This window comes from Lipotes vexillifer, unplaced genomic scaffold, assembly GCF_000442215.2.
Source record: "Lipotes vexillifer unplaced genomic scaffold, Lipotes_vexillifer_v1.1 scaffold802, whole genome shotgun sequence".
Lineage (NCBI taxonomy): Eukaryota > Metazoa > Chordata > Mammalia > Artiodactyla > Lipotidae > Lipotes > Lipotes vexillifer.
The window spans coordinates 1,655,045-1,667,872 of record NW_006790237.1 but is presented as its reverse complement, the minus strand read 5'-3'; the positions used below and the strand labels follow the sequence as shown (position 1 = coordinate 1,667,872).

Below are 12,828 nucleotides of genomic sequence, written 5' to 3'. Positions count from 1 at the left end.
AATTCCCTCCAGCCTCTCCCTAAGGGACATTCCTGCTACAACATCCTGAAGGAAACCCAAGTTCAAGAGGTGGGGCCCCAACCATTTTGAAAGCGGATCTTCTGGCCTTACTGAAGCCTTCAGATGATGGCAGCCTCAGCTGACATCTGTCTGCAACCCTATGAGCCAGAACTGCATGGTCAAGCTACTTTCAAATTTTTAACGCAGAAAGCCCCCCAATAATAATAATAAATGATTATTTCTGCCTTAAATCACTCAGTTTGGGGGTGACTTTTACACAGCATTAACTAACTAGTACACTCTCCCAAGTTTGCTTTTCTCTAGGTCTACCCAGTCCTTGTAAATGGAAATAACATTAGCACAGTTGTAATAATGTAAATGAATTGTTTTTCTGGCAGATTCTTGGCTCTGTCTCAGGCCTCTGGAATCAGAATCTCTGAGGGTGGTACCCAGAAATCTAGGGCACTTTTAAACTGGGTTTTTGGGTGCTCCTAAATATTTAAGAAACTTAATTATGGAAAACGGGGCAGACAGAGACACTGCAAATTATTTTTATGCTTTTTCAATGGTGGTAGGGCTATGGACTTTTTGTGTGTTTCAGTATTTTCCAAATAAAACAATAGGAATCAGGGGTCCTGACACTTTGGCAGTCCCACTTAATATGGGGCAGAAGACGTCTAGTCTGACCCTCTCTTCCTTCCCCCAAACCTTTCACAAACGCCCCGCCCATACATTTGTTTGCCCTAGAAAACTCTTGTGGTTAATGAGAAAATATGAAGTGAAAGTTATAAGTAAAGAATGGGTAAGGGGGGGGCGCAGGAGACTCTCCACCACCAGCGAAGTCGGGAGTGAGGCAGGCCAATTCTTCCGGCGACCCTACCAAAATATTTGGCACATTCCTCCCAAAATACCACCCATCACTCCCACATCACCCACGAAGAAACTCCGTGTCTTAGTCACCTCTCAAACCTGGAAGTGGGCAGTGAACAGGGCGCAGTCTCCGGGGAAAGAAAACGGAACCGCAGGACGCCTGGGTCCACACGGGTCCCCAGAGATGTCTCCGCCACCGCTGCTGCTGCTGCTACCGTTGCTGACCATGGAGCCCGCTGGGGCCACGTTGATCCGGTAATGGGGACCCCCACAACCCCAAAACCTGGGACGGACTTCCTCCCTCTTACCCTTCAAGTCTGGGGCTCCCCAGTTCAGCGACCCCCAAACCTGACACCCCAGAATCCATGATTCCTATCTTTTGGGTTCCCAGATCTCCAAATTGGGCTCTCACCCCTGAGGGGTCCACCCTGATATCTCGTAAGACCCAAGCCCTTTGAGTCTAAGGTCCTGCACCCTGAGACCCTTGGTTGGGGACCATCCCAATCTTCTTAGTACACATTTTTGGGAGAACTCTGCTGATCCCACCCTGAGCTTTGATGATCTGATACTGAGATCTCCAGACCTGTGACACCCGTCTTCCAACAGATCTTGGAGACCCTGGTCTGTGACATTTAAAGTGAGACTCCCCCAGATTCGCATCTTCCAAATTGTTGAGGGCTCAAGAAGTCCAGTTTTGGGGACTCCTATGACCTCCCCCCCACCTCTGGTGCCTCCCCCAATCTCTCCCTTCCTCTCTTCTCTCCACTCCCTGGAACTCTTGATGGGGGGAGGGGGGGTCTACTTTTCCAGGAAACACTTTTTCCCCACTTCACATTCTTAAGCTTCTCAAAGACTAAGTCATGGGTGGTGGCCACAAACATCCGGGGGGCAGGGCCCCAAGGAGAAACTACAGGCAGGTACAAACAGATTACTGCATGTGATGTTTGCTAACCTACTTTTTGAACTTAAGAGGTCATAGCCACTTCCCAAATCAACGCAAAAAGCTATGATTCTCTGAGTTGACTCAGGACCACCAACATCGGCTTGAGCAGGCCCCAGGAACTTGTTAGAAATGCAGATCCTCAGGCTCCATCCTAGACCTACTCAATCAGAAACCAGCAGTTCTAGGGACTTCCCAGGTGGTCCAGTGAATAAGACTCTGTACTCCCAATGCAGGGGGCATGGGTTTGATCCCTGGTTGGATAACTGAGATCCCGCATGATGCATGGTGTGGCCAAAAAAGAAAAGAAAAGAAAAAGAAAAAAATGAAATTTAGCAGTTCTAAATTTTAACTAGCCCTCAAGGTCAGGGATTGGCAAAACACTCAGCTCAGGAGCTAAATCCAGCCTACCACCTGTTTTTGCAAATAAAGTTTAATGGAATTCAGCCATGTTCATTTGTTTACATGTTGCCTATGGCTGCTTTTGTGCTATATTGACAGAATGAGTAGTTGCAACAGAGATGGATGGCCTGCAAAACCTTTACAAAAAAACCTTTCCTATCACCCCTGCTCTAGGTGATTCTGCTTCAAAACAACTTTGCAAAAACACTGGCATAGAGAGCTACTTTCCCCTTTGTAGTGGCTGAATGGATTCCATTCTAGACTTTTTTTTTTTTTTTTTTTTTGCGGTACGCTGGCCTCCTCTCACTGTTGTGGCCTCTCCCGTTGCGGAGCACAGGTTCCGGACGCGCAGGCTCAGAGGCCATGGCTCACGGGCCCAGCCGCTCCGCGGCATGTGGGATGTGGGATCTTCCCGGACCGGGGCACGAACCCGTGTCCCCTGCATCGGCAGGCGGACTCTCAACCACTGCACCACCAGGGAAGCCCTAGGCATGTTTTATAGCAGAGCTGAGATGTACCCAGCGTTGGCCATTGTGTGGATAACAGTTTTCAAAATCAGGCACATCTTTGTGCACTTTTCTAATGATCTCCTATAGATGAAATTCCTAGAATTAAAACTAATTGGCTTAAAAGCTGCACTCCCAATTTTGACTCATGAAGTTACCAAACTATCCTCCAGAAAGTTTGTATCAATCTACACCTCCTAACCTCCTAGCCAACAGTGAGTATTGGTAATTCTGTGCCAATCTGCAGGGGGGAAAAAAAAAAAGAAAAAGAAAAGGTCTCTCACTCTTGTTATTCCCCTTTCTTTGATAACTATTGGGGCTGAACATATTTTCATGTGTTTAGAAGTTGTATTTCTTTTGAAAATTACCTGCTTATTTCTTTTGACCATTTTCCTACTTAATGTCAAGAACTGTAAAGTTAGTTTGCCACAGTTTCATGGCTGCTGGTGGAAGGCACAAGGTTCCCAGGTGTGAAGCAAAGGACATTTTAGTACTCCCAGCAATAGTAGTAGCCAGTTTTGTGCCAGATTTCTGGAAGCCTTTTTGGGAGCCTCGGTTCCCACAGGGTGAAAGGAACGGACTCAGGTGATATGTGCACAAGCAGTGAGGTGCATTACAGCAGGGGAAACCCTAGGCTTGAATCTTTTATAATGGATCATATGCCTGCCTGCCCTTTGCTCCAGAGAGAGAGACACTCTCTCTCTTCCAAGGCTGTTCACTAAACAAAATCCTTGAAAAGACACTCAGGACATAGGCAGTCTGTGCCTCTGCAGAAATATAAGACTCATGAATAAGTGCCTCCCCGCACAGGGTTGCTTATCTTATTCTTATTTATTTGTAGAAGCTCTTTGCATTTTAGAGATACTAACTCTTTGACATACAACTTGTAATTATTTCCACTAGATATTTTTCTCTTTTAACTTTGTATGTTGGGGGGTGTACAGAAGTTTAAAATTTTAGAGACAGCCTTGTCAATATTTCTCCCATGATTTCTGATCTTCCCATCTTTTCTGAGAAAAGCCCTCCTTTTTCTAGAATTATTAAACACTTTACTTCCAGTGCTCTTATAATTTTACACTGCACATTAAGTGTGATGTACATTTGATATATCTGGAATATATTTTACTGTAAAAAGTAAAATTGGGATTTGGTGCTTACATTTTTGCCCCAGTGCTGAAAGTATGTAAGGGCTTTTGCAAAGGCTAGTTTTATGTTGGGGTTTTGGGCATTTTTAAAAGTTTATTTTATTGCAGTATAGCTGATTTACAATGTGTTAATTTCCGCTGTACAGCAAAGTGATTCAGAGATATATGCTATATATATATATTCGTTTCCATTATGGTTTATCACAGGATATTGAATACAGTTTCCTGTGCTATGCAGTAGGGCCTTGTTGTTTATCCATTCTATTTATATATACATAATAGTCTGCATCTGCTAAATCCCAAACTCCCCATCCATCCCTCTGCCACCACGGCCCCCCACCCCGGCATATGTTAGGGTCTTTGGAAAACTTTGTGTACGTCCATTCCGGAATGGCTTACTTTACATAATTTGGAAGGTCTTTTATTGAAACGTTTTGGGGAAAGTCTGTTTGGAATGGCGCACTCTTGTAGAATCTTTGGGGAAATCTGTCATCGTGGTTTGGTAGGTGTTTGGTAGGGTTTCTGGTAATGACTATTACTACAGGGTCATGGAGATGCTTACATTGTCATTATATCCTATTTGGGGAAGTCTGTTACAGAGGATCTCCAGAAAGGGTAGCTCCTTAGCTGTTGGTATCTCCTTCCCCCACAGGATCCCACTTCGTAAAGTCTACACTGGACTCAGGGCCCTGAACCCACTGAGGGGATGGGATAAGCCAGCAGAGCCCCCCAGGTTGGGGGCTCCATCCCCTGGGGACAAGGACTTCTTTGTGCCTCTCTCCAACTACATGAACGTGAGTCACAGCCCCACACAGCCCCCCGTCGCCGTCCCCAACCTTCCTGCCCTTGAAGTCAAGCTCTTCATCCAGGACCTCTCCTATTTTGCCATCAGGTCCAGTATTACGGGGAAATTGGGCTGGGAACGCCCCCCAAAAATTTCTCTGTCGTCTTCGACACTGGTTCCTCCAATCTCTGGGTCCCCTCCGTGAGATGCCACTTCTCCAGTCTGCCCTGCTGTGAGCTGTCATGGGGGAGAATAAGGCTGAGTGGGGGTAAAGGGAGAAGGGGGGCTGGGCCCGGTCTTCCCAAGGGTTTTTGAGGACCTGTTCTCTTCCAACGCACCCTCACAGGTGAGTTGGCCGGAAAGGCAGGAGGCACTGGGGAGACCTCTTGCCCCCAGTGACAGCTCCCTCACCTTCTGACCTAGGGCTCCATCACCGCTTCAACCCCAAAGCCTCCAGCTCCTTCCGGCCCAATGGGACCAAGTTTGCCATTCAATACGGAACTGGCCGCCTAGAAGGCATCCTGAGTGAGGACAAGCTGACTGTGCGTGACCTTGGCCCCGGGAAGGCTTGAGCCTGGGAGAAGCCCACCTCTAGGATCTGGTTTAGGGAGGGGCTTGAAGAGGCGGGGCCTCCAAAGTAAACGGATGGGGCTTTTGAGTTGCGAGGCAGGGCCTCCTGGGGAAGAGGGCGTGGCTTCCCAGGCAGGAGTGGGCCTTCTCAAGTTACAGGGCAAAGCTTCCTAGGAAGTTGGAGTCGTTTACAGATGTCCCCAGACCTGGGATTCATACCTTGGTTTGGGAGACTTCAGAGACATGTAGGTAATGTCCTCCCGGAAGTAACTTACTCCATTTGAATCTACCCCAGATTGGGGGAATCACAGGTGCATCGGTGATTTTTGGGGAGGCTCTGTGGGAGCCCAGCCTGGTCTTCACATTTGCCCACTTCGATGGGATATTGGGCCTCGGTTTTCCCGCTCTGGCTGTGGGAGGAGTTCTGCCCCCGCTGGATAAACTGGTGGACCAGGGGCTTCTGGATAAGCCTGTCTTCTCCTTCTACCTCAACAGGTAATGGCGGAGGGTCTACCTTCCTCTGAGTCCTAGCCCCAAGAAGGAAGTTCTGCCCTCCTTCAGGAAGTCCCTTGCCCAATAAAGGAAGTCCCACTCTCCATTCAGGAAGTCACCGCCCCAATATAAGAAACACACGAACCCTATTCATAAGTTCATAAGTTCCACTCACTAAGCAACACCTTAAAGAAACTCACCATCATTTAAAACGTTCATTGTTTCAAACTCAAACCAGGAAATTCCATGCCCTACCCCATCAAATACTGAATTTAAGAACCCCATCTTCACCATAAAGAAATCCCAATTCCATTTGAGAACACATGTCAGAAGTCAGGAATTGCCCATTTTAATCTAAGAAGTTACATCTACCTTTTAGGAAGCTTAAAACTTATGCTCAGAAAGCCCAAGCTGTTATCCAGGTAGTCTCCGGGCAGGAAATTCTATGTCCCTTCAGTTATCCGGACGTCCAACCCAGGAAGTCCCACCCACCTCTTTTTTTTTTGTCTGCAGCTTGTGCCCCCTGCAGTGGAAGGGCGGAGTCCTAACCACTGAACAGCCAGGGAATCCCCCCACCCACCTCTTAGTAGATCCTGACCTTCCACACTTCCAGGAAGTGCCCGCCCCCACCCCCGCCTTCCTATCACTTTCAGCCAACTGAGGAAGTCTAATTCCCCGGAAGTTCTAGACATGCAGTTCAGAAAGTCTCATCGTCCACTCGGGGAGACTGATTCCTCACAATCACACCTACCAAGGCCAATTCAGAAACCTCAGTGCTCCACTCCCCACAAAAGTTCTACCTTCTATGGTCAAATCAAGAAGTCCTATGCCCACTTCAGGAAGCTCCCAAGACCCTAAAATCCTAACCTCCACCAAGAAAAGCCCCATTTCTCTTCACTTCTTGCCTTGCTTCCAGTCCCAACATCATGGCCCTGCCTGCATCCCACTATCCCACCTAGAACCCAGACACCACCCCATTGGCAGAAGTCCCTCCCTTGGCCACTCCTGGGGCTGGCAGGAGAAATGCCCATAACACCTACAGCTGTCTGCCTCTGCAGGGACCCTGAGGCAGCTGATGGCGGAGAGCTCGTCCTGGGTGGCTCGGACCCAGCACACTACATCCCACCCCTCACCTTTGTGTCAGTCACGATCCCTGCCTACTGGCAGATTCACATGGAGCGGTGAGGAACCTGGCCTCCTAGGTCTGGGAGGAGTGGGCTAGAGCCTAAAATCCAGTGTCCTGGGGTGAAGGGAGCCGAGGATCCAGACTCCTAGGTCTGATGGAGGAGGGATTGTGGGCCGGGACTCCTGGCTCTGCAGGAGGAGGGGGCTGGGGGTCTGGCCTCCTAGGATGCTGGCTCTAATGACTGCCTCCTTCTGCCTCACAGTGTGGAGGTTGGCACAGGGCTGACTCTTTGTGCCCGGGGCTGTGCTGCCATTCTGGACACAGGCACGTCTCTCATCACGGGACCCACTGAGGAGATCCGGGCCCTGCAGGCAGCCACTGGGGGAGTCCCCCTGCTAATGGGGGAGGTGAGGACCTGGTGTCTGGTGGGTGTGGGCTGCGGAGGCTAATAGGGATTTAATGGTGGACATTGGGCAGGATGCTCTGGCCTGCGGGTGGGAATCGCATGGCTAAGAGGTATGCACGGGCTGAAAACACTGGACCTTGTGAGTGACAGGCCAGGGGTTAGTGAAGGGAAGCAAGGACACCTCCCAAGTGTCTACTCTAAGTGACTCCGGGGACAGGACCGGATGAGAGTGAGTAAACTTATAATTAGTATAAGACTAATTACATACACCTATAGGCCCAGTATGGCCCGTGGGCCACCAGTTTTTGATTTTTAATTAGATGAAAAGAGGTTTTGATCAAATGGGAGCCTAGGGGAAGTGGCAACAACTATATAGGAGTGAGGGAAAAGCCAATAAGGCTACAGAAGACAGCAGAGCCTGACTACACAAGGTCCTGAATACCTAGCTGTCCAAAATGGACATTTCCCTGTTGCATTGGGGAGTCACGGAAAGAATTTGAGCAGAGAAGGAATCCCTCGTCTCTACTTGCTCCTCTTTTCCCTCAGTACCTCATCCAATGCTCGAAAATCCCAACGCTCCCTCCAGTCTCCTTCCTCCTTGGAGGGGTCTGGTTTAACCTCACGGCCCAGGACTACGTCATCCAGGTAGGTGGCAGTCACAATGACGTCAGAGTGACGCGTTGAGAGGGTGGGGCTGGGAGTGAGACATCACTAGGGCCAAGCAGGGACCACATAAACATTTCTAGTGCCCACGGTAGTGGGCGGGGCGAAGCTCTGGCTCGTAGGAAGAAGGAACACCGGTGGGCGTGACACGACACCTGTGATCCGTCTTGTCGCCTTGTAGATATCTCGGGGTGGCGTCCGTCTCTGCTTGTCTGGCTTCCAGGCTCTGGACATGCCTCCGCCCGCAGGGCCTCTCTGGATCCTCGGCGATGTCTTCTTGGGCAGCTACGTGGCCGTCTTCGACCGTGGCGACAGGAAAAGCGGGGCGCGAGTGGGGCTTGGGCGCGCTCGAGCTCGTGGAGCAGGACAGTGAAGGGGTGGGCTTGCGCAGGCGCAGTTCTCCGGTTGAGGCCCTGGTTATGCGCATGCGCATCCCCCGATACTCAGTAAAAATCTACTATTTTCTATTAAACTTACCTGGGTCTCTTCCTTTTTTTTTTTTTTTTTTTGCGGTACGCTGGCCTCTCACTGTTGTGGCCTCTCCCGTTGCGGAGCACAGGCTCCGGACGCGCAGGCTCAGCGGCCATGGCTCACGGGCCCAGCCGCTCCGCGGCATGTGGGATCTTCCCGGACCGGGGCACGAACCCGTGTCCCCTGCATCGGCAGGCGGACTCTCAACCACTGCGCCACCAGGGAAGCCCCCCCCCTTTTTTTTTTAAGCGCGTGATTTTTTTCAGAAAAAAGTGTCCGGCTCTCTGGAGTTGAGAAAGAAAGGAAGGAGAAAGGTATCACTCCTCTCCAAGGCGCACACTGGTGCGAGGCTCCTATACTACGAAGCCCATGAAGCCTCTCGCCTACACTGCCTCTCCTCAAATGGACTCGACGCCGCGGAGTATCACGGACGTTGTAGTCTACGCGGTGTTCACGTCCTAACGGGGGCGGGCGCAGCCACAACACGCGTGGGAGGCGACAGGTCGCGACGGCAGCGACAGGTGGCAGTGGGGGGTGGCTGAAATCGTAAAGGGTTTTCCAACCTTTGTTCTAAGGGGAGGAGGTACTATTCCCGCACACTTAATCTCCCGTTCTTCTCTACCCTTGGGATTCCCCGGGTTGGGGGGAGCTGAGCTGCCCCTCCTCCGGCGATGATGTCACTACCCCCCTCCGCAGCCTCTCGCTGCCCAGAGCTGCGGGGCTGGGTCACCCCTCCCCCCATCACCAATCCCGGATTCCCCCATCCCCGCCCCGCCTCGACGTGGGGTGAGTACGGGGGAGGGGGAGAAGGCACAGGGTCCGGGGGCGGTAAGACAGCCCAAATCCCAGTTTTGGAGGCGGGGGACTCGGGAGAGGAGGACTCAAAGGTTACAGCGGAGAGGTAATTGGAGGGTCTCGGGGGACCAAGGATCGTAGGCAGGGAGTCCCCACATTTTCAGCTTTAGAGCCTGGAAGATCGTCTTTCCTGGATTTAGAACTGATAGGAATGGGGGCGGAGGAACAAGGAAGGGGTCTTGGAAGTCAGGAAGGGGAAGACCCTTCCCCAATTCCAGGGCTTTGGGGAATGGGGGAGGGAGAGTTAGGAGGGGACGCCAAGGATGACTGAGGTGAGAGTCTGGGGCTTTCAGGAATTTTGTGCCTTGAAGGCCTGAGAAGGGATAGACTGGGGAGGAGGAGGGATGGGAAAAGGGTCTGAAGACGCGAACAGACATTGGCCTCCCCTCCCCTGGTGTGCGTCGCCAAAAATCGAGTCCACGTCCCTCTGGCCTGTTTGCCGAGCTGGGTGTCCCATAACCCAAGCCCTCATTATGCCTCCAGAAGCCTCCCCTATGGGTGGAGAATTCAGGCTCACAAATCCCCGCATACCCTGGTGGGGCCTGGAGAGGGCCATGTGGGAGTGACGGCACCCAAATTTCCCAGGGCCTGATGGAGTCTGGATCATCCTTGACCGAGCCTCTTCCCCCAATCCCACGGTCTTTCATCCCGAGTCTCATTCCCTATTCTCCCCTATTCCAGCCTCCTCGCTCCTCCCCCCCCCACCATCCCTGCCTTCCCCACTTCCCTCTGCCCCAGCCCGCACCTTCTCCCACGTCTTCTGACCTCTGCAAAAACGCTGGTTTGGTAACTTGATCCCCTGCCTGGCTGCTATCAAAGGCAGAAGAGAAAAGTAGAGTTGGATGGGGTGGGGGGAGGGTATAAGGGAGGATGGCTGACTTAGGTCCTTACCCTAGCTTAGGTCCTTACTCCCAGCTCCTAGTGCCTACCCAACCCCGGCCCCAGCATCCACCCCCACGCCCCACCTGCCTAGAAAGCCTCACTCAACCCAAGACCATTCCCTCACCTCAGTATTCACTGCTTCTGCCTGGGGATACACCAGAATCCGGGGCAGAGAAGAGTAGGAAGCCCCCATGTCTTCTCTACCCTCCTGGGTCCCACGGGGGCTTGAGGACTGCCTGAGAGCAGTGGGGGAACCCAGGTCTAGGGGTGGGGGGAGTTGAGGTAAACTACCTCCCTGGTCCGCAGGACGGGCCCCACTTCTGCAACTCTCTGCAGTGACGCAGCCTCGAGTCCTGGCCAGGTTGAGGATTAGAGACGGTGATGCGGTGGGAGCCTGAGAGAAAGGGACAGAAATCCAGAGGGAAGGACAGAGACTGAAGGACAGCAGGACAGAGCCCCAAAGAAGTGGGGACAGAGACCCAGGAAAAGGGGGACAGGGATTCTGAAAGGGGTGAAAGAGGCACGGGGTGGGGGTGGGGGATAGAGGCCCAGGGAAGGGAAAGGAAGAAAAAGGACAGAAAGAGAAAAGGCAGTGACAGAGGGGGAAAAGAGACGGAGGAGGGGAAAAAGACACGGGGAAGGAGGTAGTGAAAGAACAAGAGCTAGGGGGACAGAGACCCAGATGGATGGGCAGAGACCAGAGAGAGGAGGGAGCCGACCCTGGGATGGCGGGAGGGGGGAGTGGAGGACAGAGACACAAAGAGGAGGGACAGAGACTGGAGGGAACAGAGACCCAGAGAGAGGCAAATCCGAGAAAAAGGTCCAGAGGTCAAGATGAGACTGGGGGTGGGGAGATCGAGACACAGGGGAGAGGAGACTGAGGCTTAGAGAGAAGAGGGTCAAGACTCAGAAGGAGGGGGACAGATACAGAGAACAATGGGACAGAGAACCAGAGGGAGCGCAGAGAGTAAGGAGGGGCCAGAGCCTCAGAGGAGTAAGGGCAGAGACGGGGGGACAAATATTCAGAAAAGAGGAGAAAAAGAGACACTAAGAGACACAGAAGCGGGAGTGGGGGGTGGAGAGGGAGGCGATACCAACCAGCCGCCGTACCTGCAGAGGGAGGAGGCGGGCTGGGAACAGTGCAGACCTGGGACGCCCGCAGCCCCTGACCCACCCACTTCCCTCCCACAGGCACAGCTTCCTGCCGCCGCAGCCCCAGCCGCAGCCGCTGGCCCCGCCCCAGCCCCCGCGCCTGCGCTCTACCACCGGGGGTCCAGTCCAGCCCAGGGGGCGGGGCCCGACCGGCTCCGGGGCCGTCCGCCTAGTTCTGGCCCCGCCCACCATTGGCCCCGCCCCAACTTTCTGCCCTCCCACCAGGACTCTCTGAAACCTAATCCCGCCCAATTTCCTATTGGCCCCGCCTATTGCCTCAGCCTAGACTGTTTCCCGGCCTTTTGGTTTTTCCCCTCCGCCTCTCTTAGGACTCTCCTTACCAGTTCTCATCCATCCCTTGGTTCTGCTGCCTGCAGTCCGCCGTTATCTAGACCTCGCCCACTTTCCCTCACCTCGTTCCCCCTTCTAAGGCCCTGCTGACCCTTAGAACTATCTCCCAGGTTCTCTGGCCCCCAAGACTTCCCGTTCTAGGTCCCACCGCTCCGTCCATCCCGGTAGCTTTGTACTCTGCAGGTCTCACCTTTTCCTTAGCCATTCTCTACACTCTTAGCCCTGCCCCGCCCCCACCTAGCCTGGTTGCTTTCAAATCCCTTAAAGCCCCCCTCCTCCCTTAGTCTTGCCTTTCCACAGCCCATTCAAGACTTGTTTTTACCAGCCGTGGATCCCACCCACCTCCCGCAGTCCCTCCGCATCCTTCCTGACATTCTCCCGGCCCAGCCCCGGCTAATCGTGCCGAGTTTGCAGCTCCGACCCTGCCACTTCTTTACCTCGCCTTCTCCCTTAGTCCTAGCCAGAAGCTCTCAGGTTTCCAGGCCTCGCCCATTTCCGCCCCTTCTCACTGGGTCTCAGTTCCTGTTCACCTTGCCGTGTCCCCTTTCAGTCCAGTCTAGTGCCACTCTCCATTTTCAGTTCCCGCCCCTCATTCAGTCCCGTCCCCTCACTCTCCCAGCCCAATTAGGACTGTTTCTAATTTCTGTGGCGCTGCCTCTTCTTAAGATCCGCTCTGCCCCGTCCAATCAATGTTAGGAGCTCAACCCGGCAGTCTCCATCTGCCCCACTTCACCGGGTATTGCTTGCCGGCTCTTTAGGTCCGTCTCTATGCAAGCCAGACGGCCGCCCCGACTGTGGCCCTGCCCCTGACTCCGCCAGTCACGGACAGTCAGGCCCCTTTAAATAGCTCGGACCTGTCCCCTTCCTCTGCCCGACCCGCTCCTTTTCTTAGTTCTATCAGATCTCTTTCTTATATTTAGCCCCGCCTCCTCTGTTCTTCCAGTGCTGCCAAACCAGGCAACTTTAGCCTCCCATCCCGCCTTAACACCTCGCTCGGCCCTCCCCTTATCTCAGAAAGACCCAATCGGTGTGTTCCATCTGCGGCCCCGCCCCGACCAGCTAGGCGGAGTTGGAGTCCGGGCCCTTCTCTCAGCTTTAGCCCCGCCCCCCACCTCTTCCCAGGCCAATCAATTCAGCTTCTCCCTGCCTGCGGTCTCGCCCCCTCCCTCCATCACCTCCTCTCACCCAATCACATCTCTTCCCCTGCGGCCCC

At 53.0% G+C, this 12,828-nt stretch overlaps 1 protein-coding gene across 1 annotated transcript; it reads left to right on the top strand.

Annotated features, from left to right (window-relative positions):
- Nucleotides 1-1,054: 1,054 nt before the first annotated feature.
- Nucleotides 1,055-8,277, top strand: NAPSA (napsin A aspartic peptidase). Its single transcript, XM_007463431.1, is given in 9 exon segments — nucleotides 1,055-1,125; nucleotides 4,516-4,711; nucleotides 4,714-4,879; nucleotides 5,071-5,189; nucleotides 5,513-5,712; nucleotides 6,768-6,890; nucleotides 7,098-7,242; nucleotides 7,788-7,886; nucleotides 8,086-8,277. Coding segments are annotated over 9 exon segments (1,311 nt in total).
- The last annotated feature ends 4,551 nt before the right edge of the window (nucleotides 8,278-12,828 follow it).